The sequence below is a fragment of the Neofelis nebulosa genome, chromosome X, assembly GCF_028018385.1.
Source record: "Neofelis nebulosa isolate mNeoNeb1 chromosome X, mNeoNeb1.pri, whole genome shotgun sequence".
Taxonomy (NCBI): domain Eukaryota; kingdom Metazoa; phylum Chordata; class Mammalia; order Carnivora; family Felidae; genus Neofelis; species Neofelis nebulosa.
Genome location: NC_080800.1, coordinates 127753797 through 127776715, shown reverse-complemented (window position 1 = coordinate 127776715; position 22919 = coordinate 127753797). Strand labels below are relative to the sequence as shown.

At 43.1% G+C, this 22919-nt stretch overlaps 3 protein-coding genes across 9 annotated transcripts in view; 2 read left to right on the top strand and 1 right to left on the bottom strand.

The window, feature by feature from the left end:
* Nucleotides 1-7156, bottom strand: part of BRCC3 (BRCA1/BRCA2-containing complex subunit 3) — a 63364-nt gene extending 56208 nt beyond the window's left edge. The window contains exons 1-4 of one of the 4 annotated variants that reach the window (XM_058713289.1): nucleotides 6962-7154; nucleotides 6289-6305; nucleotides 5476-5530; nucleotides 1216-1335 (exon numbers count right to left, since the gene is read on the bottom strand). In XM_058713289.1, coding sequence (XP_058569272.1) covers nucleotides 1216-1335; nucleotides 5476-5530; nucleotides 6289-6305; nucleotides 6962-7084 — 315 coding nt within the window. In that variant the 5' untranslated portion in view covers nucleotides 7085-7154. Of the gene's footprint in view, nucleotides 1-1215; nucleotides 1336-5475; nucleotides 5531-6288; nucleotides 6306-6961 lie in introns of all 4 variants that reach the window. The other 3 variants (XM_058713292.1, XM_058713290.1, XM_058713291.1) reach the window with 3 other exon arrangements.
* Nucleotides 7157-7707: 551 nt separating this feature from the next.
* On the top strand, nucleotides 7708-17031 carry CMC4 (C-X9-C motif containing 4). Of its 4 annotated transcripts, XM_058713297.1 has the most exons (4): nucleotides 7732-7841; nucleotides 7934-8050; nucleotides 14288-14355; nucleotides 16659-17031. In XM_058713297.1, coding segments are annotated over exons 1-4 (336 nt in total). In that variant the 5' UTR covers nucleotides 7732-7839; the 3' UTR covers nucleotides 16808-17031. The 4 variants fall into 4 exon arrangements, with proteins under 4 accessions (XP_058569281.1, XP_058569280.1, XP_058569283.1 ...); XM_058713298.1 differs by lacking the exon at nucleotides 7934-8050 and having other exon boundaries at nucleotides 7708-7841; XM_058713300.1 differs by lacking the exons at nucleotides 7732-7841; nucleotides 7934-8050 and adding an exon at nucleotides 13174-13284.
* Nucleotides 7729-13078, top strand: MTCP1 (mature T cell proliferation 1). Its single transcript, XM_058713301.1, has 5 exons — nucleotides 7729-7841; nucleotides 12281-12432; nucleotides 12551-12721; nucleotides 12803-12854; nucleotides 12940-13078. Exons 2-4 carry the CDS (start codon nucleotides 12328-12330, stop codon nucleotides 12848-12850), a joined length of 324 nt encoding a protein of 107 aa, XP_058569284.1. The 5' UTR covers nucleotides 7729-7841; nucleotides 12281-12327; the 3' UTR covers nucleotides 12851-12854; nucleotides 12940-13078.
* Nucleotides 17032-22919: the final 5888 nt, after the last annotated feature.

The following is a 22919-nucleotide window of genomic DNA, read 5'->3' as shown; positions in this document are numbered from 1 at the left end:
CACTGCTGGAGGGGAAACCCTCTAGGACTCCATCATACATGTACATGTCTGTGAAATGCAGTGTGTGCAAGGTTACAGTGCTGTCCAGCAGGTTACAGAGAGCCTAAACATGTGTGTGAGGCCAGAAAAGTCACCCGGGGCTACAATTTGCACACAACGGAATGAAGTATCTCTATATAGTGATGTAAACGATTGTCTAGATACGCTGTTAGGCAATGTCATGAGCTATCATATATATATATATATATATATATATATATATAATATACATATATCATTATGTTACCATTTATAGATAGTATATAATATATATATAATATATAACATTTATTATATATAATTATATATATATATATATATGTGTGTGTGTGTTAAATAGTTTTTTTAAAAAAAGAAAATATTCATGTATGTTTCTGTATGCTCAGAATTTACCTGTAAGGATACATGAAAACATGATAACCCTGGTTATGTCCAGGGACAGACCATGAGGGTACTGGGACATAGACATTGGAGAGAAATATTTACTTTTCACACGTTTTTGTACCTTTGAAAGTTTATACTATGCATATGAACCACCTAGTTTTAAAAGTTACTTTTTAATTGACAACATAAATTTAATAAAAAAAAAAACCCAATGAATTACTAAAAGCCATTGATGCAAATTTAAGTTGCTATAGCTGACATATGAAGTCCTGACCATAGGAAGAAAATTTCCCATTTGATTACTTTTGGTTATATTTAGCATGGAATATTGCATTCAGTTTTCAGCAATGCATTTTTTTTGAGAGGCAGCCTCAACTCCAATGAATAGAGACTAAGATAGTCAAGGGCCTGGAAATTAAATCATGGAAAACTTGGAGTGAGGGGAGGTGGGCAGAGCAGACTGGAGAGGAGCAATGGGGGAATGAAAGGAAGGAGGAGGGAACTGCCCCACAGAGATCACTGTCACAATACTTGACCCTGGGATTGTCTGGCATTTAAGAGCAGGAACGTCAGAAATTTCTAATTTTTCCAATAAAAGCCACTCAAAAGGAAAAATGGAAAGAAATTCTGATGAAGCAAGCAATTTGCTCTCACAGGTAAATATGCAAACTGGGAGAGAGTCACCAGGAAGAAAACCTGTGAAATCTCCTTAGGTAGGAGACAGAGGAGCCTGGCCTGGAAGTCCCAGGACCTGTAAAAGCATGAAAGCGTCTTAATGACCAGTAAGGATATCTCTGCCTCTGTTGAGGCTGCAGACAGCTGCTCTGGAGAAATTTCCACTCGATCCTTCCTCTTATCAGAACGTCGCAAGATGATGACAGAATGAATGTGAACAATTCTGACGGTGTCAACCTGGAGGAAAATCCATAGAAATATTTACTTCTGTCTCTGCAGTAACATGTTTCCCTGCAATTATACAATTGCATTGAATTACATGATTAGGTTAAAAATTCTATTTAGAAAACTGCAATTTTTTATCATAAATAAGAGAATATGTCAAATAAAAGACATCCAACCTTGATATATGCATTTCAAAACAAAATATAAAGGCTAATATTTGAATGAAGGAAGAGCTTTTTGAATGATCCAGTAATAATCATTTGATTTACAATGATGTGTGAGTTACTCTCACAGAAAAGGATACAGTCAGAGTGCAGACAATCCAAGTGTTCAAAATGCTAACAATTTGGTTAAGCAGCAAGTATCATACCAGAAACTATAATGAAGTAATGTAGTAAATCAATACAAGAGCAGAGGAATGGAGTCACTTAGATTAGAAAAGTCTTCATAGGCTGACAAGTGTACAATTTCCCAACTGCTCTGAGTGTAGTGTGCGTGTGTGTGTATGTGTGTGTGTATGTGCATGCATGCATATATGTGTGCGTGGGTGTGTACAGAACTTCTCTAGATGCCAAATGGATATGAGTGAAATGTTTGGGAGACAAGTTGGCCAACTGGTTTAAACAGAACTTGAGGTGGAATGATAGTAAGGCTAAGAAAAGTTAGAGTAAAACTATACAGGGCCTCAAATACCATGATCTGCAAGATGAGCCAGAAGAATATTGTTTCAAAGAGTCTGAATGTGGGATAATGATAAAATACTGGACTAAGTACATAGCAGACATGGAAGAAACAGATTTGAGATTCATTAAGAAGGAAGAATCCACAAGATTTGTTAGCTTAGTGGCCCATGGATGATAGAGGAAAGGAAGTTGTCAAGTTTAACTCTAAAATTTCAAGGTTGAAACTCAGTGGAACACAGAAAGCAGATCTAAGCTTAGAAAGGATCATGAAGGAAGGAAGGAAGATAAGCCGATGTAGCAGGGGAGGACGTAAATAAAGGCAAGGAACAGTGTGGGCAGAGGGAGCAGAGGAGTGAAAAGCAGAAGAATGAAATGGTTCAAGAGTTTCATGGGAAAAGATGGGTGTGACACTTGCAGATGTTGCAGGGATAAGAGTGAAATCGGAAAGGAGGTTCTTTATTTTAATGTTTATTTATTCTTTGAGAGAGAGAGACAGAGCATGAGCAGGGGAGGGGCAGAGAGAGAGGGAGATGCAGAATCTGAAGCAGGCTCCAGGCTCCGAGCTGTCAGTACAGAGCTTGACATGGGGCTCGAACCCACAAACTGTGAGATGATAACCTGAGCTGAAGTTGGACCCTTAACCAAGTGAGCCACCCAAGAGCTCCAAGAAACACACTTTACATGTCAGTACACAAAAAGACCAAAAATAAAGGGATGGAAAAAGATATGCCATGCCAACATCTACTAAAAAGATAAGGTCACTGAACTCATGAAGCTTAACATCTATTTGGCCAGTACAAATTGACACAGAATTCCAGATGAGGACATGGACTCTTGAAAAATAAAATTACACCATTAAGATTAGGAATGTATTTTAATAGGAGTTGAGGCACAGGGTGACTTTTTTCTGTCTCTATAGGCTGAGAGGGTTTCAGTGCCTAGAGGAATGAGCAAATGAAGTTCAGGATGGCAAGACCAGCCCAGGAACAGATGAAAAACAAAATAAGCATAAATAAAGGCAACTAAGGTCTGATAGATGTCCCTGAAAGCCACAGGTAGCTGAAGGGCTTGAGGAAGCCTGTTACAGTGACAGTCACATAAGAAATAAGATATTCTAGCTTAGCTAGACTGGCCTCTATACCTTTTCAGTCTCAAAAGTTCCTTTTGCTCCTCTATCTTCATATAGAACAAAGGCCAGCAAAATATGGCTTTCCCAGCCTTCCTTGGGGAAAATCTGGCAAGGAGACTGTGGAGAGGCTAGCAAATATTCAAGAAAAGAAGCAATAAGGACCTCCAGTAAGGTAGAAACAGCTGGGATGAAGCATTGGAAACAACATGAGGGCAATTTACGGTTCTGAATGGCAACAAGGTTTCCAAACAGGGCTGCACATTAGAATCACCTGGGGAGTTTTTCAAACTCCTGCTGCCTAGGTCTCACCCCCAGACCAAGGAAGTTGGCATCAGAATTTTGTAAAGGTTACAGGGTAATTCCAAGGTGCCCCCAGGCTTGGGAACTACTGTGGCATGACAAATGTTGGAGGAGTGGGATTGAAGAAGACGAAGGTTCAGTTTTGAACATGTTAATTTAACATGCCTGTGTTGACCTAAACTTGAAATAAGCAGTAGGGTGCATGTATCACTGGGGGAATTATTAAGTTAATAAATGGAAAGCTAGGACTGGATATTAACAACAGCAATCAGAATGGCACAATATTTCCATGTGTCCGGCACTTGGAAAAATGCTTTCCATTTATTAACTTAATAATTCTCCCAGTGATACATGCACCCTGATGTTTATAGCAGCATTATCAACAATAGCCAAATTATGGAAAGAGCCCAAATGTCCACTGACTGACAAGTAGATAAAGAACATGTGGTGTGTATATGTATACAATGAAATATTAGTCATCAGAAGGAAAGAAATCTTGCCATTTACAAAGAGAGACACAACAAAAACAAACAAAAAACCCTATGAGAGTTTCAAGGAGAAAGATGAAGATAAGCCCCAAGATGTCATCACCTGATATAGTAGCAATGGTGAGGTGGCTGGCGAGACAGAATTGGAAACCAGACCTTGGTGTGTGTGACTGGAGAAGGTAAAGAAATAATCATGATTATAGTCTACCCTTTTAAGAAGTCTGACTATTCAGAGAAGGATATAAGAGTAGTGACTACAGGGGCGCCTGGGTGGCGCAGTCGGTTGAGTGTCTGACTTCGGCTCAGGTCATGATCTCGCAGTTGACAAGTTTGAGCCCCGCATTGGGCTCTGTGCTGACAGCTGGGAGCCTGGAGCCTGCTTCGGATTCTGTGTCTCCCATTCTCTCTGCCCCTCCCCTACTCATGCTCTGTCTCTCTCTGTCTCAAAAATAAATAAACATTTGGGGCGCCTGGGTGGCGCAGTCGGTTAAGCGTCCGACTTCAGCCAGGTCACGATCTCGCGGTCCGTGAGTTCGAGCCCCGCGTCAGGCTCTGGGCTGATGGCTCGGAGCCTGGAGCCTGTTTCCGATTCTGTGTCTCCCTCTCTCTCTGCCCCTCCCCCGTTCATGCTCTGTCTCTCTCTGTCCCAAAAACTAAATAAAAAACGTTGAAAAAAAAAAAAAAGAGTAGTGACTACAGGAATATGTGGGATTAAAAAGTTATTTTTCTGTTGTTTCTGAAAATGAGAGTAATTTAAGCACATTCGTATCCAAAAGGGTAAAAAGCCAGATGACAGGAAAAGGTTGAAGACTCAGAAGAGAGGATATTTGATAAGCAAGGTCTGTGAAGAATCTGTAAGAAAGGAGGCAGAGTGGTCAACATGGAAAAGTTTGGATATAGGGGTAATAAGTAGATGGAGTTGTTGCCTGATGGTTTTTATCATGTCTGTCATGTGCTTGGTAGGAAGGCATAATTGACTTTTATTGTATTTTTCAAAGGCATTGGTTTGCAACATACTGGAAAATGAATGAAATGGCCCTATATCAGAATTAGCTTGAGAAGCATTATACCAGATTGTGAAAGCTAGAACGTGTCAGAAAAGGTGAGGCAGAATTGTAGACAGGAGAAGAGTCAAGGTAGACTATCAATTATGAACTATGAATAATTAGCTTGTAAGAGAGGGGCTGCCCGAGTAGGTACTGGGATTTGGGATAAGGAGATGACAACAGTGATGTGAACCAGATCTCAAGGCAGTGTACCAGTGAGATGTCTCAAGGAGGGTGGGAGAGGGGCCAGAAAACAGGCAGACAGATGACAGCAAGGAGGAGAGCTGAGAGTGAGTACTGATCTGAATTTGCTACAAGGAGTAGAAAATTAGGTCCATTCTTAGTGAGTAGACTCTTCAGCTGATTTTACTAGAGAGAACAGTGTACCCAGCCAAAAATGTGGGCCTGCACAAACCAGATTAATCCCTGGCTGAGATCATCCATGTGAGGACAGAAATCCCTTCCCAATGGCAAGTTTCCATCATGCAAAATTCTAGCACACATACCTTTTCAGGAACTGTGCGCAATTCAGTTCCGGTATATGTAAATTTGAAGTCACTCCTTTTGGGAATAAATTAGAAAAAAAAAAGGGGGAACTGAGGTTTGTAATATAAAAAGGTATTAAAGCAAAGTAACAGGTTTAGCAGTTTTTGCAATGAAAACTTGATCAGAGACAAAGGAAGAGTGGCTAAGTGTATAGTGTGTTCACTGGCAAAGCCAAATGCATAGAATCCTGGGTATTGAGGAGGTGGGCTTGCTACTGTTTGAAACTGAAATAAAGGTAACCCAAAGCTTTTGCCAAGTGACGCATTCAAGCTACTGGGTATTTCTGAGATCACTGAAGGGTGCTGTAAGGGGAAGCAGAAAGCCATTGACCATTTAAAAAGGAAGGAATGGGTTAATAAGGGGAAATGTCTTTCAATACTGCATATCACATGCCAGAAAGAAAATTACCTGTATTTCATTGTTGTTTCAGGGGGCAGAGAATGTAAAATATATCAATCAAGGAAAAAGAAGGTAGGAGCACCGTATCAGTGAACAATTGTAAGAGTTTTCACAGGTTCAGTTATCGTGTTGGTATTCCCACCCACATTTTTCACATAAGGTCATATGTATATAAACCGACAGCACTCGTACTAGGAAGTAAGGTGGAAACCAACATTCAGGGTTGGAGTGAAATTCAAAGTGTATCAGTAGGGGGGCTCCAGACTCATAATGGTAAGTTAAAATACAAATCGTATACAATATTGCAAAACTTGTAATGTTTCAGTTAAGAATAACATAGGTCAAAAGGTATCAGTAAAGAAATATAATCTTACCTTGTGTCATCATTCAACTAGAGTGGGGAGAAAGCAGAAAACATTATTGATCACTAGTTTGATGTACATGGATGCAGATTATATGAAAATTGGGTCACGTGTTTCTGTAGGGAGGCATGAACAACTGGAGAATTCTTATTTTTGGATTGTAAACAACTAAGCTGTATTTCCTCATCCTCTTTAGTCCCTGTGCAACACTTAAGCCAGCGGAAACCTTTGCGTCTTTGCAACCGTCTTCTCTCTGTGGTTGTCTAAATACAGTTAGAAGGCTTTCCAGAAAGAAGACTGGATGCGAGAGAAGGGGTACTGATCGTGGTTGGTTGCTTTGTAATACGGTGCTGTCCTCGTTATGCTCTAATGTCTTTATGGCCTGACTTGCGGTTTTGGTCAATGGGGTGGTAAATCCAGATGTAAAAAAAGCACAGACTAGAAGGGAAACTACAAGGCCCACCCGGAGGCTTATGCAGGTCGCTGGGGGGTTGCGGGAAGCCAAAGAAGCGTGAAGACACAAAGGAAACGGAGTCCTCACTCCGGGACCATCCGGAGGATCAGTCCAAGGATCTTAGTCCGGGGTGCCTGTGGCCCCCGCAGTCCCGGGCGCTGCCGGCACCCACCCCGGGGCCGCACTGGGACTGCTCAGCAGGGTTCCGGCCAGGCTAACTGCGCTACTCACCTCCCCTATGCACAGCCCCATCACCTCCTCCTTCTCTGTGCTCAGAGCATGGTTGAGACAAACCAGGAAAGCATCCGACTCCAGATGAACCGCCTGCACCGCCTGTACCACCTGCACCGCCATCTTGGTCCGGCCGCGCTCACGTCCGCCTCGGGCCCACTCGGGCCTGGCCAACCGGGTGCTCCGGAGCGCGGGTTCCGCGGGGGCGGGGCTTGAGGAGCGCGGGCGGGGCGGGGCGGGGCGGGGTGGTGGGGGCGGGGCGCGAGGCGGGCGCGCGGAGGCGGGGCTCGGGGCGCGGGGGCCGGGCGGGGCCGGCCCGGCGGCACCTGGGAGACGCCCGCGCCGGTCGGGGCGGGCGTGGCCGTCGGGCGGGGGGCGGTAGCCGGCCGCGGTCGGGGCGTCAGGCCGGGTGGCGGGGTCGGCAGGGAGGCGGCGCTCGAGGGCCGCGGGCGGACGTGGTCTGTGAGCGGCGCCCGGGCGGCCGGGCCGGCGCCTGTCGAGCGCCCGCGCCCATTTTGCCCGCCCGCCGAAGAGAGCCGTACGCGGCCTACACGCTCCGGGGACAGCCCTTTAAGGCGGCCTCGCCGCGCGCGCCGGCCTCCTGAGTCCGGGGGACGCTCGGTTGAAATTGGGTCCTAAGACAGTTCAGGTTTTATTTTATTTCGGTTTGCTTCCAAGTTACGGCCCCGAATCTCGTACAACTCTCCCCGGAGCACTTCCGGTTGCCGGCCCTCGCCTCCTAACTTCGGTTCGGGTGACCTCGGCCCGCCCCAGGCTCACGTCCCGATCCTGCCTTGAGTGGCCCAGGGCGGGGGACCTGGAAGTTTTAGCCTCGCGGCTCCTGAGGCGGATTAAGTAGCCCAAGAAACATTATATTCATGTGAGTAACCTCTTCCAGAAACAGTGCTATACTGTATCGGAAAAAGTATCACTCTGAAGCTTGGCTTTTAGGTACCTGCTTGTTTGATACAGGGACGGGAATGGGGGACGTGAGCTTTCACCGAAGGTCGGATGTATCGCAGTCCATATCCACACTACAAGTGTCCTCAGCTCTCTCCTTGTCCTGATGATATCAGATATGGTGAAACTGTACGTAAAAGTCCTTTTCTTTTCAGGAATGGCAAACGTGCCACGGGTAAAAGTACAGCTCTTTCCACTCCCAAGCTTAGGAATGACACGTGGATGTGAGGAACCATTCTAAAGCAAAGGAAAATCTATGCCTTGCCGCCTCCACAGCCCATCAGTGTTTATGTTTCTTTGATCTGCTTCTCGATTCCCTGTGTAGTGTTGAAGGCAGGCAGACATGGCAGTACTGGAAAGGGAACATTCCCAACGTTCCACTTGAAGAGGTGTTGATGCTTTGCTCTTTTCTCCGAAGTCAGTTCCAACCCAGCTCTCCCCACCACAGATAGGGCCCACATCCACTGGGATTATCTGTCACATATATGCCACCAACCTCCATTTTGACCTAATGCTTAAGGTTCACATGGCACCTGTGTCCATGATTCATTCTGATACTCATGAATATGGGACAAAACTTCAAGTGTGCGATTACATTGGACCCATCTACATTTTGTCTCTAAAGTGTCAAGTTTACACCATATATTATTTCCAGATACTGTTCATGGCGAATATGCCCTGCTGTAATAGGACAAGGATGGCCATTCTTCTCATTATTATGTTCAGCAATGGAATATTCTGACTTTATAAAGTACCTTTAGATACCTTCAAGACAAAAAACACCCCTTCCTTTGTCGTTGCTCTCAGTTACTCTCAAATTCGAGAATGATATTCTCTGACTTTCATAATACTCGCCGCTGCATTGCACATTTCTAAATCTTTAATTGCAGTAGAAAAAAAACTTAACATTTACAGCAAACTTATGTCCTAGACACTCTACTAAGCCTTGATATACCTTTGTATGGAAACTGCTCCAATTAGAATCAGTCCACAACTTCCTATATATATATTATATATATATATATATATAATATATATAATATGTATATATACACATATAAAACATACAAGAAGTGGTAAATAACTGCTGACGATTATGATCAATACGTTCTTTGTTTCTCATTTTACACCTCAAAAAACTGAACTCTAGACAGGTTAATTTGTCTAGTCACAAAGCTAGTCACTGATAAAATCAGGATTCATACCCAGGCCAGACTAACTCTAGTGAACACGTTCTGAGTAACTTCACCCATTGTAATTAAATCCGGTGATTAATTCACTTCAAGTAAAGTTTCTTCAAGTAATTAATACTTAAAAATTGTCCAAACACCTGTAAATGGAATTATACTCCTTACGAAAGCCCTCCTATGTTATATATCATCCATTCAAAACATAACTTACGAAATGCCATACTAGTAAATAGTCCATGTAGGCCACTCTGGTCTCTGACCATAACACAAGGTCACCCCCATGGGGACAATCTGTATTAGTACCTTAACAGATGATAAACCTAATATAAGCACTGTTTGAATCCATTTCAATTTGCACAAGTTTATGTTCTGTGTATTACATTGCACCGTGTACCTCAGTTTATCTTGAGTATTTAGGAGATTCATAGTAGTTTAAGGAGTTCTGAAGTTTGTGAACAAGGTTCATGTGCAGAAAAATGTTCTCTAGTCAAATAAATTCGGGAAATGGTAAACAAAATAAAGTCGCCTTACTGTGTAACTTGCCACAGCTTTTATGACTATAGATTCCCAAACTTATTTGACCAAAGAGACAGGTAGGGAAGAGTGTTCCAGGAAGGATATTTTAGAGAGATGGTGCTCAATTCCTACAACCTGGTATTTTGTGGTCTTTGATCTCACGCTTTCCCAGTCACTTTCTGCTTCGGTAAGGATGTTGTGCTTTGAGCTCACATGGCAGTTTCTCAGTCCCTTGGCCACTGCCCTTGCCTTTCACTGGGCCTTCATGCTGTGTCTAAGTGGTAGCACACACAAGTCCAGGGTCATGTGCTGGGGTTTGTTCCCAGGCTCATGCTGCTGATGCCCAGCATGTTGGTCTTTAGGTCACAGCAGCACATCACACTGCCTTTCTTCTGAGAATATTTTGTAGTGACTCATGGGCCTCTTTGTAGTGATTCATAGTAACTCACACTATCATCTCCAATTTGTTTGCCCTCTATACCACTGGAATCATTCCCTTTTAATGTCAGCATAACCACTAAGATTTTACTTTTCATCCAAGACAAGTTTAAATGTCAGGATATTGATGGTTGTCTGTGAGTGAATCTATCTGTGAACTTGAAACGATACTGAAACCCTTAACACTTGGTTTCTATTTTTTATTAAATGGCCACACTTCTTTTGTACTCAAAATCCAGACATTAATATACTTTATTTTAACATTCGTATTTACTATCTCTCTTTTCCAAAAGCCCTTGGGAAGAGGAGAGGCAGAATGATTGTGTCTACTAAATGGAAAAAAAAATAGCTTTCAAAAAATATGTAGTCATATAGTACACCTAGAGAATCAGTCTCTACTCTTGTATATGTGATATTTATCCATTTCCCTTGTCAGCATATATGTCCACCTACTCACAAGGACACTGACTAGTATTTGAGACTTGGGGTGCTCAGTAGTGTATCATTCCTGTGAATCAAAGAGCTTATAATATGGTCTTTGAAGGGAGACAGGACTTGTGAAATAAGCAAAGCAAATGTGCAAGGCAATTTAAATTAGAGGCCAAAATATGAGTAAGAGCTTAGACATAAATGCTGCAGTGGTCCTAAAAGGCATACAGAAAATGGCCTGTGGAAGCATTTTAGGCAAGGAGAAAGCAAGAGCAAACCTTTGGAGCTAGTAATGAGCCTAGTATTTAGGGGGAAATTAGTCTCAAATACAGTGGTAGTGGTGCTTCCTAGAATTGGTGACAGATAGGATGTAGCAACTGAACAAGATGAAGAAGTCCAAGATAACTGAGAGAAACTGGGATTTGGCAAAGGGGAAGGGGTTCCACTTTAGGTGAGTTTGGAAGGAGAGAGGCCTAGAAGCTTAGGATGGGCTCAGAGTCACCTCCATTCAGGATACAATGGCTGAAGCAACCATAATGCTCTGAAATTAACCACTGAGATAAGACCATTTCCTAACTCTATAAAAGATATTTTCTACTTTTAGGGATGGTGAACTAACAGTTGTTAAGGGGGGAAAAATCAGACTCAGATTGTTGTCCTTGAAAAGAGGATTTGGTTTAGCTCAGTTAGTTCTTTCTAGCTTTTTCCTGGGCTGCATCATCCTCTGTTCTGGCATCTCATTTGCTGTGGACAATCTCAGTTTAATGGCTTAACAACCTCCAAAGGTGTGTGGCAGCTCCTCTTCTACCTAAAGGCCACCCAAGGGGAACAGGAGGCCTTTGTTTTGTGGGGGCAGATCCCCCAATGCTGTATCTGTGCTGTCAGAGGTAGAAATACAGTGAAATTGTGCCGTGACAGTAGAAGCCAGGTACAAAGAGATCCTTATGGGGTTAGAGCCTAATCTGTGTGATGGAAGGATTTTGCCCAGTACCTTTGCTTCCTTTACACCAAAAAGCAGAGGGGTTTTTCTGGCCCTCTGACTTGGGAAATCAGAATTTAAATGCACACCTCTATGGAGAAATGGGCTCCTGTGACATCCTGAAGCATTATTAAAATGAAACAAGGACCTAGATGGATAACTATCATTTGCTCTCAGCCTCAAATCACCATGATCGCCAAGGTGTTTTGCAGCTTTAGAATTCCATGAAGCTATCTTAAATATTTTTCCTAACATGAAAACCCCCTTCTGGAAATGCCCAACTGACATAAGTAACCTTTCTAAGTAAGCTGACAAATAGGTCGTTTGTCTTAAAACAAACTTTTAATTTCAATTTAGCAACGTACATAATTCAGCCTTCACAATCTTTTAAAAATGGAGCTGTTTGGAAGGGACTTTTACCTGGGAGATACGGCACACCCAGGTCCGTTGTTATACTGCTTTCTTGCCCAATTGAGTGCCCTTAGCACCCTGCTGTGCACACTCCGTTGCTAACCACACTTGGTCAGATGCTGCTTTGTAAATGCAAAGATTGGGAGACCACTGCCTGGCTTCCTGAGGAGCTGCGTGCTTCGCAGTCAACAGTTAGCATTACCCAAGACACTGCTGAGCGTCACTTCAGTGTCCTGCAGGCAGCTTCAGATGGCCTCGGCTCTATTTAGGCTGTGCAAGTAGACGTGTATGAGTTTTGGTTCTGGTTGGTGTTGCTAGTACCGGGTCACCTTGCTCACTGGCGAGTTCATTCAAACCCAAAAAGTCACACCTGTGTCCTGTGCGCGGGTGCTGCAGGCTTAGGTGGAGAAAAGCAGGGCTAGAATTGGAACCCAAAGCCCAGAATGGCAGGAGAGGATGCAGGGGCTCCACCCGATCACCTCTGGGTTCACCAAGAGGGTATCTACCGCGACGAATACCAGCGCACGTGGGTGGCCGTCGTGGAAGAGGTAAGTGTTTGTATTTTGCTTATTTTTTATCGATTTTGCTTTGAAGCAACTTGGTTTCTAGCCAGTCTCAGTATCCTGAAACGTTTGCTTTTATTTTTGATCATTTTTTTTCCATTAGGAGACGAGTTTCCTAAGGGCACGAGTCCAGCAAGTTCAGGTTCCCTTAGGTGACGCAGCTAGGCCGAGTCACCTTCTTACCTCCCAGCTACCTCTCATGTGGCAACTCTACCCTGAGGAGCGCTACATGGATAACAACTCTCGCTTGTGGCAGATCCAGCATCATTTAATGGTACCCATGTTGCTTAATCATTTTCCATTGTACTGGGGCTCTTACAACGGAGTACTCTATAAACTTTTCTTTTTCTGACAGGTCAGGGGAGTACAGGAGCTGTTGCTTAAGCTTTTGCCTGATGATTAACCTGGTATGTATTTCTATTTATCCCCCGTTGTCCCTTCTTTTTCACTCTCTTTGGCTGTGGTGATTTTAATGATCTATTTTTTTTCCAGGTGCTGGGATTCTAGGAAGATATGCTCCTCTGTTCTGTTCAGTACATGGCAATCACTTCATCCACCACTGCAGTGCACCCACCTGTGGGCCTGGGGGGAGGGAGTGGGTTGAACAACTGCTCAAGAACGCAGAAGCGTAGGAAGGGTCATGACCAACAGCACAAGTGGAACTGCAGAGAGGGGGTTACACAGGCAGAAAGCAAGTCAACAAAAGCACTTAGTCAGGACACGTAACTTGAAGTCGACTCCTTTGGAAATTGCCATGGAACCTTTCATGGACATCATCAGCTGGAACTGGGATCTGATGAGTCCCACAAAAGTCAGCACCTGACCGCCAAGGACTTGGTACTGATTTAGAGAGAAGAGAGCAGCTGCTAGCAGCATCAACATCTATTTGTCGCTTATTTGCCCTGCAGCAATTCACCTGCCTTTCCTTCTCCCGTCCTGTAAATATCCGAGGTTTTGCTCCGGTGTTTCCCATCCCAGTACTGACCTAACTTGGATCTACTGAGAATTTAGGGGGCTCTGAAACAAAAGGAGGTCGTTTCAATTAATGAAATTAGCTACCAAGGCTCCTGGGCCTTTTTCCTTTCTGCAGTTGTGCCTTCAAATTATTAGAAGTTGCCGATCAAAATCATGGGCACTTAAATTCGTTCTCTGGTTATAGATATTTTAAATAAGTTGGTTTCTGTAAGAGCTCCAAAAAATATTTTAGCTGCTTACCTAGCACCTTTCTCAGGAAGTAATAATAGCACCAAATATTGCTGATTCCTAGGAAAGCATTTACTACCTGATAATTTCCTGAGCTAAAGTAGTCATAACTGTTTATGTACATTAAAAGTAAGGTTTTTACTTTTTACATCTTGGGAATCACGGCTACCATGTATTGAGTCCTTACTGCCTTCCTTCCAGGCACTATTGTGTGTACTTTATATATTTTATCACACTTAGTCCTTCCATTAATGCTTGGAGTTGGGTAGGAATGGTCCCCAATTTACACATGAATTATACGGAAAAATTGCAAGGAGTTTAATGACTTACCAAGAGTGGTTCTGTGAATGATAGATCTGAGCAGTGGGCTCCTCTAGCCCAACATTGGTTTACAGTATTCAAGATGAGTTGATTGAATTCAAGGGTTCTTTTTTCATGTAAAGCTACTCATAGCTTCCAAATTGAATGAAATGGATATTATAAAAATACACTTGATTCATCCTATGAATGGGAAGAGTATTTTTTAGTGCAAATGTTTTCTAGCATACCTAGTTGTCTCAGAAGAAAATTCCATCTATAAGGGCTTTAAAGTCTTTATGGATAAAAGACAAAATAAAAATCATTTTTCTTATTTTAGTTTTCTGGATATGCCGCAGAAGGATCCGTGCCAGAAACAAGCCTGTGAAATACAGAAATGTTTACAAGGTAGTATGTGAAATGCTTTTTTATATTTTTCCACTTTACCTGTGAATTAACTACAAGAGACCAATTTTTCTTTTTATTAGCAGACAATATTAACTCCTCTCAAATGTAATATTTCTGTAATTATCCTGAAGATTTTCCTCATTGTATCATCAAAGATGCAGAAAATAAAAAGTGATGTGATATAAGCTTGCTGTTTGCAATCCTGGTTGTACATTAGAATCACCTGAAGAGCTTTAAACACTTGCCTAGAACAATTAAATCGAACTTCCTGAGGATGGGTTCTGGGCAGGAATCAGTCTAAAAAGCTAACCAGGTTATTTTAATGTACAGCCAGAGTTGAGAGTTACTAAGCTGAGCAAAGTCCTTTTTTTATGTTTGTTTGTTTATTTTGAGAGAAAGAGTGAGCATAAGCTGGAGGAGGGTCAGAGAGAATCCCAAGCAGGCTCCGTGCTGTCAGTGCAGAGCCCGACACAGGGGCTTGAACTCATGAACCACGAGATCATGACCTGAGCCAAAATCAAGAATCAGACGCTTAACCAACTGAGTGACCCAGGTTCCTCAAGCAAAGTCCTTTTTTAAAAAGACTAGTTTTAAATGTGTTGGTTATACTTCATTGTGGCTGACAACTCACTTTTTAAAAGCAATCAGGTTAGAAGTGGGGGTTGAAAAAAACAACTGGAATTTAGGCTGCTGAAGTTAGCAACTAAGTCTTAAAGGTAAAAGCAAATTTCAAGTAAAGCATATTTGATGTGATTTGTCCACTTGGTTTTCTCCCCCAACCTGGTTTTAAATTGGCCAAAAAGTTTGGCCAAATGCTAGAAGATTTTTTTTTTTTAATCAGCAAATGATTATTGGCAGAAGAACAGATAGAAAAAGCTACAAGGCTTTTTGAATTTCAAAACTGACACTTTTGATAATTTTTCCCATTATTTAACTAATGGAGATGGATGCCTATGAAAATGTAGAAGGGTCAGAAGGAAACATGTTACAAATTTACCCAGAGATTCACCACTAAAGAAAACTCTTGTTTATTTCCTTTGACTCTTACCTTTCATTCTTGGACTCTTCGTTTTATGATGTAAGCAATATTTCATAAATCTTTTTAATGTTTATTTACTTTTGAGAGAGGGTCAGAGAGAGAGAGGGACACAGAATCCGAAGCAGGCTGCAGACTCTGAGCTGTCAGCACAGAGCCCGATGCAGGGCTCAAATCCATGAACTGCGAGATCATGACCTGAGCCGAAGCAGGGTGCTCAAATGACGGAGCCACCCAGGCGCCCCCGTAAATATCTTTTAATCTAAAATATTAATGTATAATGATAATGCTACTTTATTCATCCTCTTCACTTCCTCCAAACTTAAGAAAAAGTAAAAACTGTTTTTCACAATTCCTTCTCCCAAATAAATTCTTACCTTATTTGAATTAGCAACCTATGGCTAAGGAAGAACAAGAATCAAGGTAGAGACACTCCCTTGCTATAGTGTGGGAGGAGTGAGGGTGGGAGGGCTAAGAGTTAGCATTAAGCACAGCCATAAGGATTTTAAACATATTAAGTCATTGAATCCTTTCATCCATGAGGTAGATGCTATTATTGACCCCCATTTTATAGATGGGGAAATTGACACAGAAGTTATATAACTTGTCCAGGGTCACACTACTATAAGGGGCACAGTGAGGATTTGAACCTCTTTGGTCTGGCTCCAAGTCTGGACTCAACCACTCAGCATGAATTGTTTTCTTTTTTTAATCCTGGACTAACTCCCATGCACCCCATTTTAGCAGCAGAGGATTCAGATCAAGTGCAGCTGACCTAGAACCTTTAGGTCAAGTTCTCCTTGACATAGGGTCTATGTATAGTAGGGGTCTTCACATATTTTCTGTAAAGGGCCAAACAGTAAATATTTTAGGCTTTGCAGGCCAGAAGGTCTTTGTTGTATAGGGTGTGGGTGGGTACGTGGGGTGGGTTTACAACCCTTGAAAAGTTTAAGAACCATTCTGAGCTTGCGGAGATTCTGCAGCCGCCGGTGTTCTAGAAGAGGGCACATAAGCTATTAAATGAATTTTAAAGAAAAGGAAATGATATATAAAGTTCCTTCAACCACTTTGTAAATCGTGCTTTTATTTGTAATTAGCCTGTTGATTGGTCTCTACATCAGAAAGAATTAAGTGGACCTGGGTACATCCTCTTTCTTCCACGTCTGGAGATACAAGAAAGTTAAAAGGAGTGGGAGGCACTGATCTGAACCTCCCCGGGCCTTAGCTCTGTGAGATCATGACTAGGGTCTGCGTGTCTGTTTTGCAGCCAACAACTACATGGAATCTAAGTGTCAGGCTGTCATCCAAGAACTGCGGAAGTGTTGTGCTCGATATCCTAAGGGAAGATCTCTCGTCTGTTCGGGATTTGAAAATGAGGAGGAAGAAAAGCTGACACTGAAGCCTACAGCAAAGTAGAGTTCTGCTGACAAGTGAAATGCTGCACCATGTTTCCACCAAGCGAGTTGTATTTGTCTTCCTGATTCTTCAGGCCAGGTAGCAGCAAATACCAAATGAAAAAGTCAACTATAAAAGTTAATGAATATGCCATCTATGCAGAATGGATAGAAATATAAATATATTAAATACGTAGAATGTAATAAAACCGAGCTGCTAAAATAAACCTGTGAAGTGAAAAAGTGTGATTTAGTACTTGTGATATTGTGACTTATAAGAAATATACATTTGGTCTTTGTCTCCTTTCCTGGCACAGAGCTCCTAAAACCCTTGGAATTTCCTAAGTGATAAGAGTGATAAAGGTGTCTTGTCACATTAATGAGGTCACTTTTGGAAAGGCCCTGAGTAACCTATGGATGGGGTCTGGTGGCCAGGGGAACCAACTGTGTGATTCAAGGGTTGGAACTCTCAACCCCCCAGTCCCCCCACCTTTCGGGAGGGGAGAGGGGCTGCAGGTTGAATCAATCGCCAATGGTCTATGTAATGAAGCCTCTTTAACGTTTTTTTAATTTATTTTTGGGACAGAGAGAGACAGAGCATGAACGGGGGAGGGGCAGAGAGAGAGGGAGACACAGAATCGGAAACAGGCTCCAGGCTCCAAGCCGTCAGCCCAGAGCCTGACGCGGGGCTCGAACTCACGGACCGCGAGATCGTGACCTGGCTGAAGTTGGACGCTTAACCGACTGCGCCACCCAGGCGCCCCATGAAGCCTCTTTAAAAACCCCAAGGGACTGGGTTTGGACAGGAGCTCCTCTGCATGGGACCCTACCCTATGTACCTCGCCATCTGGCTGTTCATCTGTATCCTTTATAATAAGCTGGTAAATGTTTAAGTAAATGTTTTTTCTGAGTTCTGTGAGCTACTCTAGCAAATGAATCAAACCCAAGGCGAATGTCATTGGGAAGCTGACATTTATAGCCAGTGAGTGAGAAGCACAGGTGACAATCTGCACTTGACAGGTGTCTGAATTGGGGGCACTCTTGTTGGACTGAGCCCTTAACCTGTGGGATCTGACACTGATTCCAGGTAGATAGGGTCATAACTGAATCTGTAGGCTATCTAGTCAGTGTCTGCTGAGAATTGGAGAATTGTTTGGTGGTGTTGGAAGAAACACATAAGAGTACTAAATGTATTAAGGCTATAAACATAGGTGTTAATGCATTCTCTTTAGCATTTTTCAGACTACTGGTTCCGTTCCTAAAATTAGTCCTGTGCTAGGTGGGAAGACGCCCCTGCCGTGCCACAATTGTGATACCTTCCACACAATGCAGGCGAAATTCAAAGATGTCTCTAACCCAACTCCGTACCTGCTGCATTTCCAGTAATTCCGAGCAAAGTACCCTTTCGGATGCCAGTAAGAGCATTTCCTTCCACTTTTACATCGCCACCACAGGGCCTAGCAAGAAGACACTTAATATTTGTTCAGTGAGTGGTAGGAAAGGCCTAGAAATGACTCTTATAATGGTTAATGACCCCTAATTTATCATGAGAAAACTGGGGGAAAAAATGCTTCATTGGAAGTCAGGTAGCAACAGAATTCTCAGATGGTTTATCTACTCTTTATATCTTTATAATCAAAACATTACAGCAGCTCCTGATGATGGTAATACAAGGCTGCTGAAGGAAGCCTGTTGACAGTTGTCAGCGGCTTCATGTAGTAGTACTGGAGTGACAGTAGCAAACAGGCCATTGCCTTTCCTCAAACAGATGCTAGAACCACCATCATTCCACCCTGCCTCCCCGCTAACCAAAGAAAGAAAAAGATGACTGTCTAAGCGGGAGCAGAAACAGATCCTGCTGTGTGCCTGTCTCAGGCCCTTCACACTGCAACGAAATGCCACAGATGAGGTGGCTTGTGAACAACAGACATGTATTCCTCACAGCTCTGGAGGCTGCAAGTCCAGGATCAAGGCCCCGGCAGATTCAGTGTCTGGTGAGAACCTCCTTCCTGGTTCACAGACGGCCATCTTGCTGTGAATGGACTAAGATAAGGCAGACCCCGATACTCAAATACCATTATCATTTGAGACCAACTGTTCTTTTAAAGCAGCATTCCCTAAAGTGTTTCTAGGAATTGCTATAAGACAAGGGGGGAAAAGGTTTCCATGGCAGATAAGTTTGGAGAATGCCAGGTTGGACATAAGGGAACAGGTGTCTTTCCTGTAAGACTTCAAAGCTTTTAAAATGCTACCGTAAATTATGATCCTTTGGAAAGGACTACTGTATGCAGTACTTGCCACAGTGTGCCCAGCAAACCCATTTTGCAGACAGCACCTCTGAGGGTGAACGTTCTCCAGAGAGACGTGGAGCAATGCTGCCTTAGAGATGTTTGATCCACAGACCAAGGTGACAGTGCTACGTTCTCGTGAAATCATTTACGTGAACTCTTGTGTTAAGACTGAAACAATTTAATAAAACATTTACAACTATGTTTACATCATATAAAAATATAAATTACATTTAAAATTATGAGTTGATAGTGGTACTAGGATTTACATTAGGAACCACTACATGACTGTGCTTTATTAAAAACACTATTTTAATTGAGTTAACTACTCAAGTTTCACACTGTTTTGAATTTTTTTCTTCTAGGGTATACTACTTTATTTAGGCCTTTTAAAGCCTCAAATCCATTGTTCCTTCCTATCTGTAAAATCAGTCCTGTCTCAGTTGAAGTTAACATCTATTGGCAGACATTAATTTAAATCTGATTCTTCTCAGCTATCATGGCACACAGAAAAATAAAATAGCCACTAATAAAATAGAGAAGTTGAACATTCATCCAGTGTTTTTATGTGTTAGGGACCATGGTTAGTGCTGAATGTCAGTCTCCAGGGAGGAACTGGGACGGTGAGAACCATGGTCTCCTCCCTTGTAGCCTCTAAGTGGGCTGGCGGTGCCAAGGTGAATCACTTGGTTAACTTTCCACTGGAAAGTCAGTCTTCCCCCTTATAATGGGTATGTCATTTGTGGGGTGATATGTTGGGCCATACCCCACTACTTTTCACCCAAGAACTTCAGCACCCATTGACAACAGAAGCTCCTGATCTACCATTATGTGACAACTCCCCTCCCTGCATCCACTCCCCACAACTTCTAACCATTTAATAAACTGTAATATCACACTTGTGTTCGGTATCCAGAAGGCCTCCGGTTATATGGCACTTAATTTAAAAGGCTTTAAAGGTCTGTTAAGTAGTCACTTAACAGCAGAGCTCTAACTTTTTTAGCACCAGGTTCCAACTCTGTGCTTCAGTGCTTGTCAACCTCGGCTGCTCTTGAGAAACCCATGAGGTGTGTCCAAAAGTCAGGCTGCCCCGAGGAACCCGACCGGTGAAATCAGTACTTTGTAACATTCCACTGCTCTCAATAATCCTAATAGTAGTTCTTACCATTTTAAATTCAGAAAGGTAGACAGTTGAGGTGAGTCAATAAGGTGAGTCGACTGTTTTTAACGTGAAAAGAATGGAACACTATCAAGTGTGTTTAGAAAAATAGTGCTCTTAAAGTTCATGATTCCTTAAGAAGTAAACATCACAGAACATATGATTTCTGGGAAATCAGTTTCAGGATAGGATATATATTTTCTGCCCAATTCCCCAAGAGATCACACTAACCTTGTATAAGTGATTGATTAAGAAGGCCCCATCCCTGGACTTCATGACAAAGCAACCATGCAGATATGTTGGTGGAAGGAGCAGAGAGGGCAGCAGCCTAACTTTGCCTTCGTGGAGTTTCCCTCAGGGAAGAAACTGAGAGCATCATGAAGCATTAGTGATTTCCAGAAATTTCAAATCCATCTCTATATCATTTTTGTCAAGTCGAGATTTATCGTATTTTCTAAAACTATAGAAAAGTAGAGTTTTCAAATAAGAGCCCAGCCACTGGCCGTGCCCATCTTGCTGCCGAGTGTCAAAGGATGATAGAACATTCTTACAGTAGTTAACTATACAGTAGCCACATTTTGAAACCTGAAGCACCCAACCCACGAGTATGTTAGCCAGAGTTCCTAGAGTTCCGAAAGGTTTGTTCCTTCTAGGATACTGTTCTGCAACTTCATTAATGTCCTGTCTTCTGCCAGCATCCATGAGACAGGGACTGACCAGGTCCAGTAAGGGGCACTCTGACCGAGGGAGGGGAGGGGAGGGGAGCCAAGACTCCCGGGGTTTGATGAATGTCCTGAAACTCAGTGGTGAGAGACTGGGAGCAAACGTGAAGTCCACAAAGGCCGCGGGAAGAAAACGTACCTTAAGATGATGACACTAATGATAACCGGGCTGCTCAGCAATGACGCGGCACCTCAGCGGGACTGAAAACACTGGAGTTGTTTTTGAGGCTGAGCGGCAGCAGCCCTAAACTGAAAGCGATCCCGGACCCCTTTCCCCTCTCCTCTCTCCTCTGACACCAGGGCGAATTTCAGGGAGAAGGAACTCAGGCATTAGAGCTCTGCTCTTATCAGGCCCACGTCCCCATCCTACCTAGTCCCATCGCGGGAGCGACTGTGGGTCAGAGGGTGGCCCGGAGTGCGAGGACGCCGGGAGGAGCCAAGGTGACTCGGGAGGGGACAGACAGGGCGCGGTGGGATGCACGGGGCCGAGAGGCAAAGGGGAGAAAAACCTCACGAGTGTTCCGACCACCGGGTAGGGCAGGCCCAAATGTGCTGTTACCACACGCCTGCCAGCAGGGGGCGCCAAAACCCCGGCCACGCCGCATACCTCTGTCGGTCAAGGAAAAACCGGTCTCTTCCTCCACCACTAAAAAGGAAGCCCAACACGTTATTGCACCCGGGGTACTGGAGAAAAGCGTGCCTCGCTAAACAGGCCTCGGTAATCAAATGAAAAAAATAGTTGCTGGCTCCTCATAGCTCGGTTTTGCATGAAGGGCTGGCAGCTGTTCTTTGGGGGGAAATCTTACCTCCCACTTCACCATCTTCAAGCAATGCCGCTGGCAACAGGGCCTCAAAGTAGCGACTCCATAAATGCGCGCACCCAGTCCTCCCCCACAGGCCCCAGAGCACAGCCACAAGCGGCGGGCAGAGCTCAGGCTCATTCTCACGGCGGCAGCGGGAGGCCAACCTGCAACACTGACCTTCACCGCGCACCTTAGGGCCCCAGAAGCAGCCAGCTGGGAATAAACTTCAGGAGAGGCCTATGGATCTTATTTCAACCTATTATCTACGACAACCTGCTCAAAGCTTAGAATGACCTGCCCATCTCTGTTGTCATGGCCAATAATCACGGAAAAACGGATGGATATAAGGCAACTCCCACCCCACTAGAGAGGCAGCCAGTGGCCACTCTCCCTGTCACGCAACCCACAGGGGCACAGGGCACTTCAGTTAGGATTTACTTAAGTAAATCAGTCACCATTCTATTGGGCTGGGTGAATGACATGGCATAATCCAGGGACCCAGGCCTCAGAAGCAGAATGGGGAAAATTAAGGGACAAATAACTCAGTGTCTTCAATAAATATATTGCAGGCCAAAAACAAACAAACAAACAAAAAAGAACATACAGGATTAAAAGAGACTTAAACAGACCATCTGAATGCAATGTGGGTATATGTCATATGGATACTGATTCAAACAAACCAAAATGTAAAACCTTGGAGATGGGAAATTTTGAAAACTGGCCGGATAACTCATGATATTAAGGGATTACTGTTAAGTTTTTGGTATGACAGTAGGGTACTGTATTCATGATTTTTAAAAACAGTTGTTACCTTTTAGAGACACGTACTTAAATATAATGAAATGATACATCTGTATTTGTTTCAAAACACTTGATAAAACCAGCTATAATCTGATGATCACTGCAGGTAGGTGATAAGATATATGAGGCTCATTGTACTTTCTCTACTTTTAGATATATTTGTTTTCATAATAAAGTTTTCATATACGTTTTCATAATAAAAAGTAATAACAAGTTTTTAAGTTCTTATACAAAATATGCAACACAGAGCCTCATACCATTATGATTTGAGGATGCTTCATACAAATTATAAGCAAAACTTTCATGTTGCCTTAAAGTAAGGGGAAAAATCCAGGTGGATGAATTCTAAAAAGTTCCACAC

Coding starts and splice junctions, on each gene's coding strand:
- CMC4 (XM_058713297.1), top strand. Junction 8,051..14,287: donor ATATCAGATATGGTGAAACT/GTACGTAAAAGT, acceptor TTCTTATTTTAG/TTTTCTGGATATGCCGCAGA. Junction 14,356..16,658: donor AATACAGAAATGTTTACAAG/GTAGTATGTGAA, acceptor TCTGTTTTGCAG/CCAACAACTACATGGAATCT.
- MTCP1 (XM_058713301.1), top strand. CDS start 12,328: ATGGCAGGAGAGGATGCAGGGGCTCCACCCGATCACCTCTGGGTTCAC. Junction 12,433..12,550: donor GGGTGGCCGTCGTGGAAGAG/GTAAGTGTTTGT, acceptor TTTTTCCATTAG/GAGACGAGTTTCCTAAGGGC. Junction 12,722..12,802: donor AGATCCAGCATCATTTAATG/GTACCCATGTTG, acceptor TTTTTCTGACAG/GTCAGGGGAGTACAGGAGCT.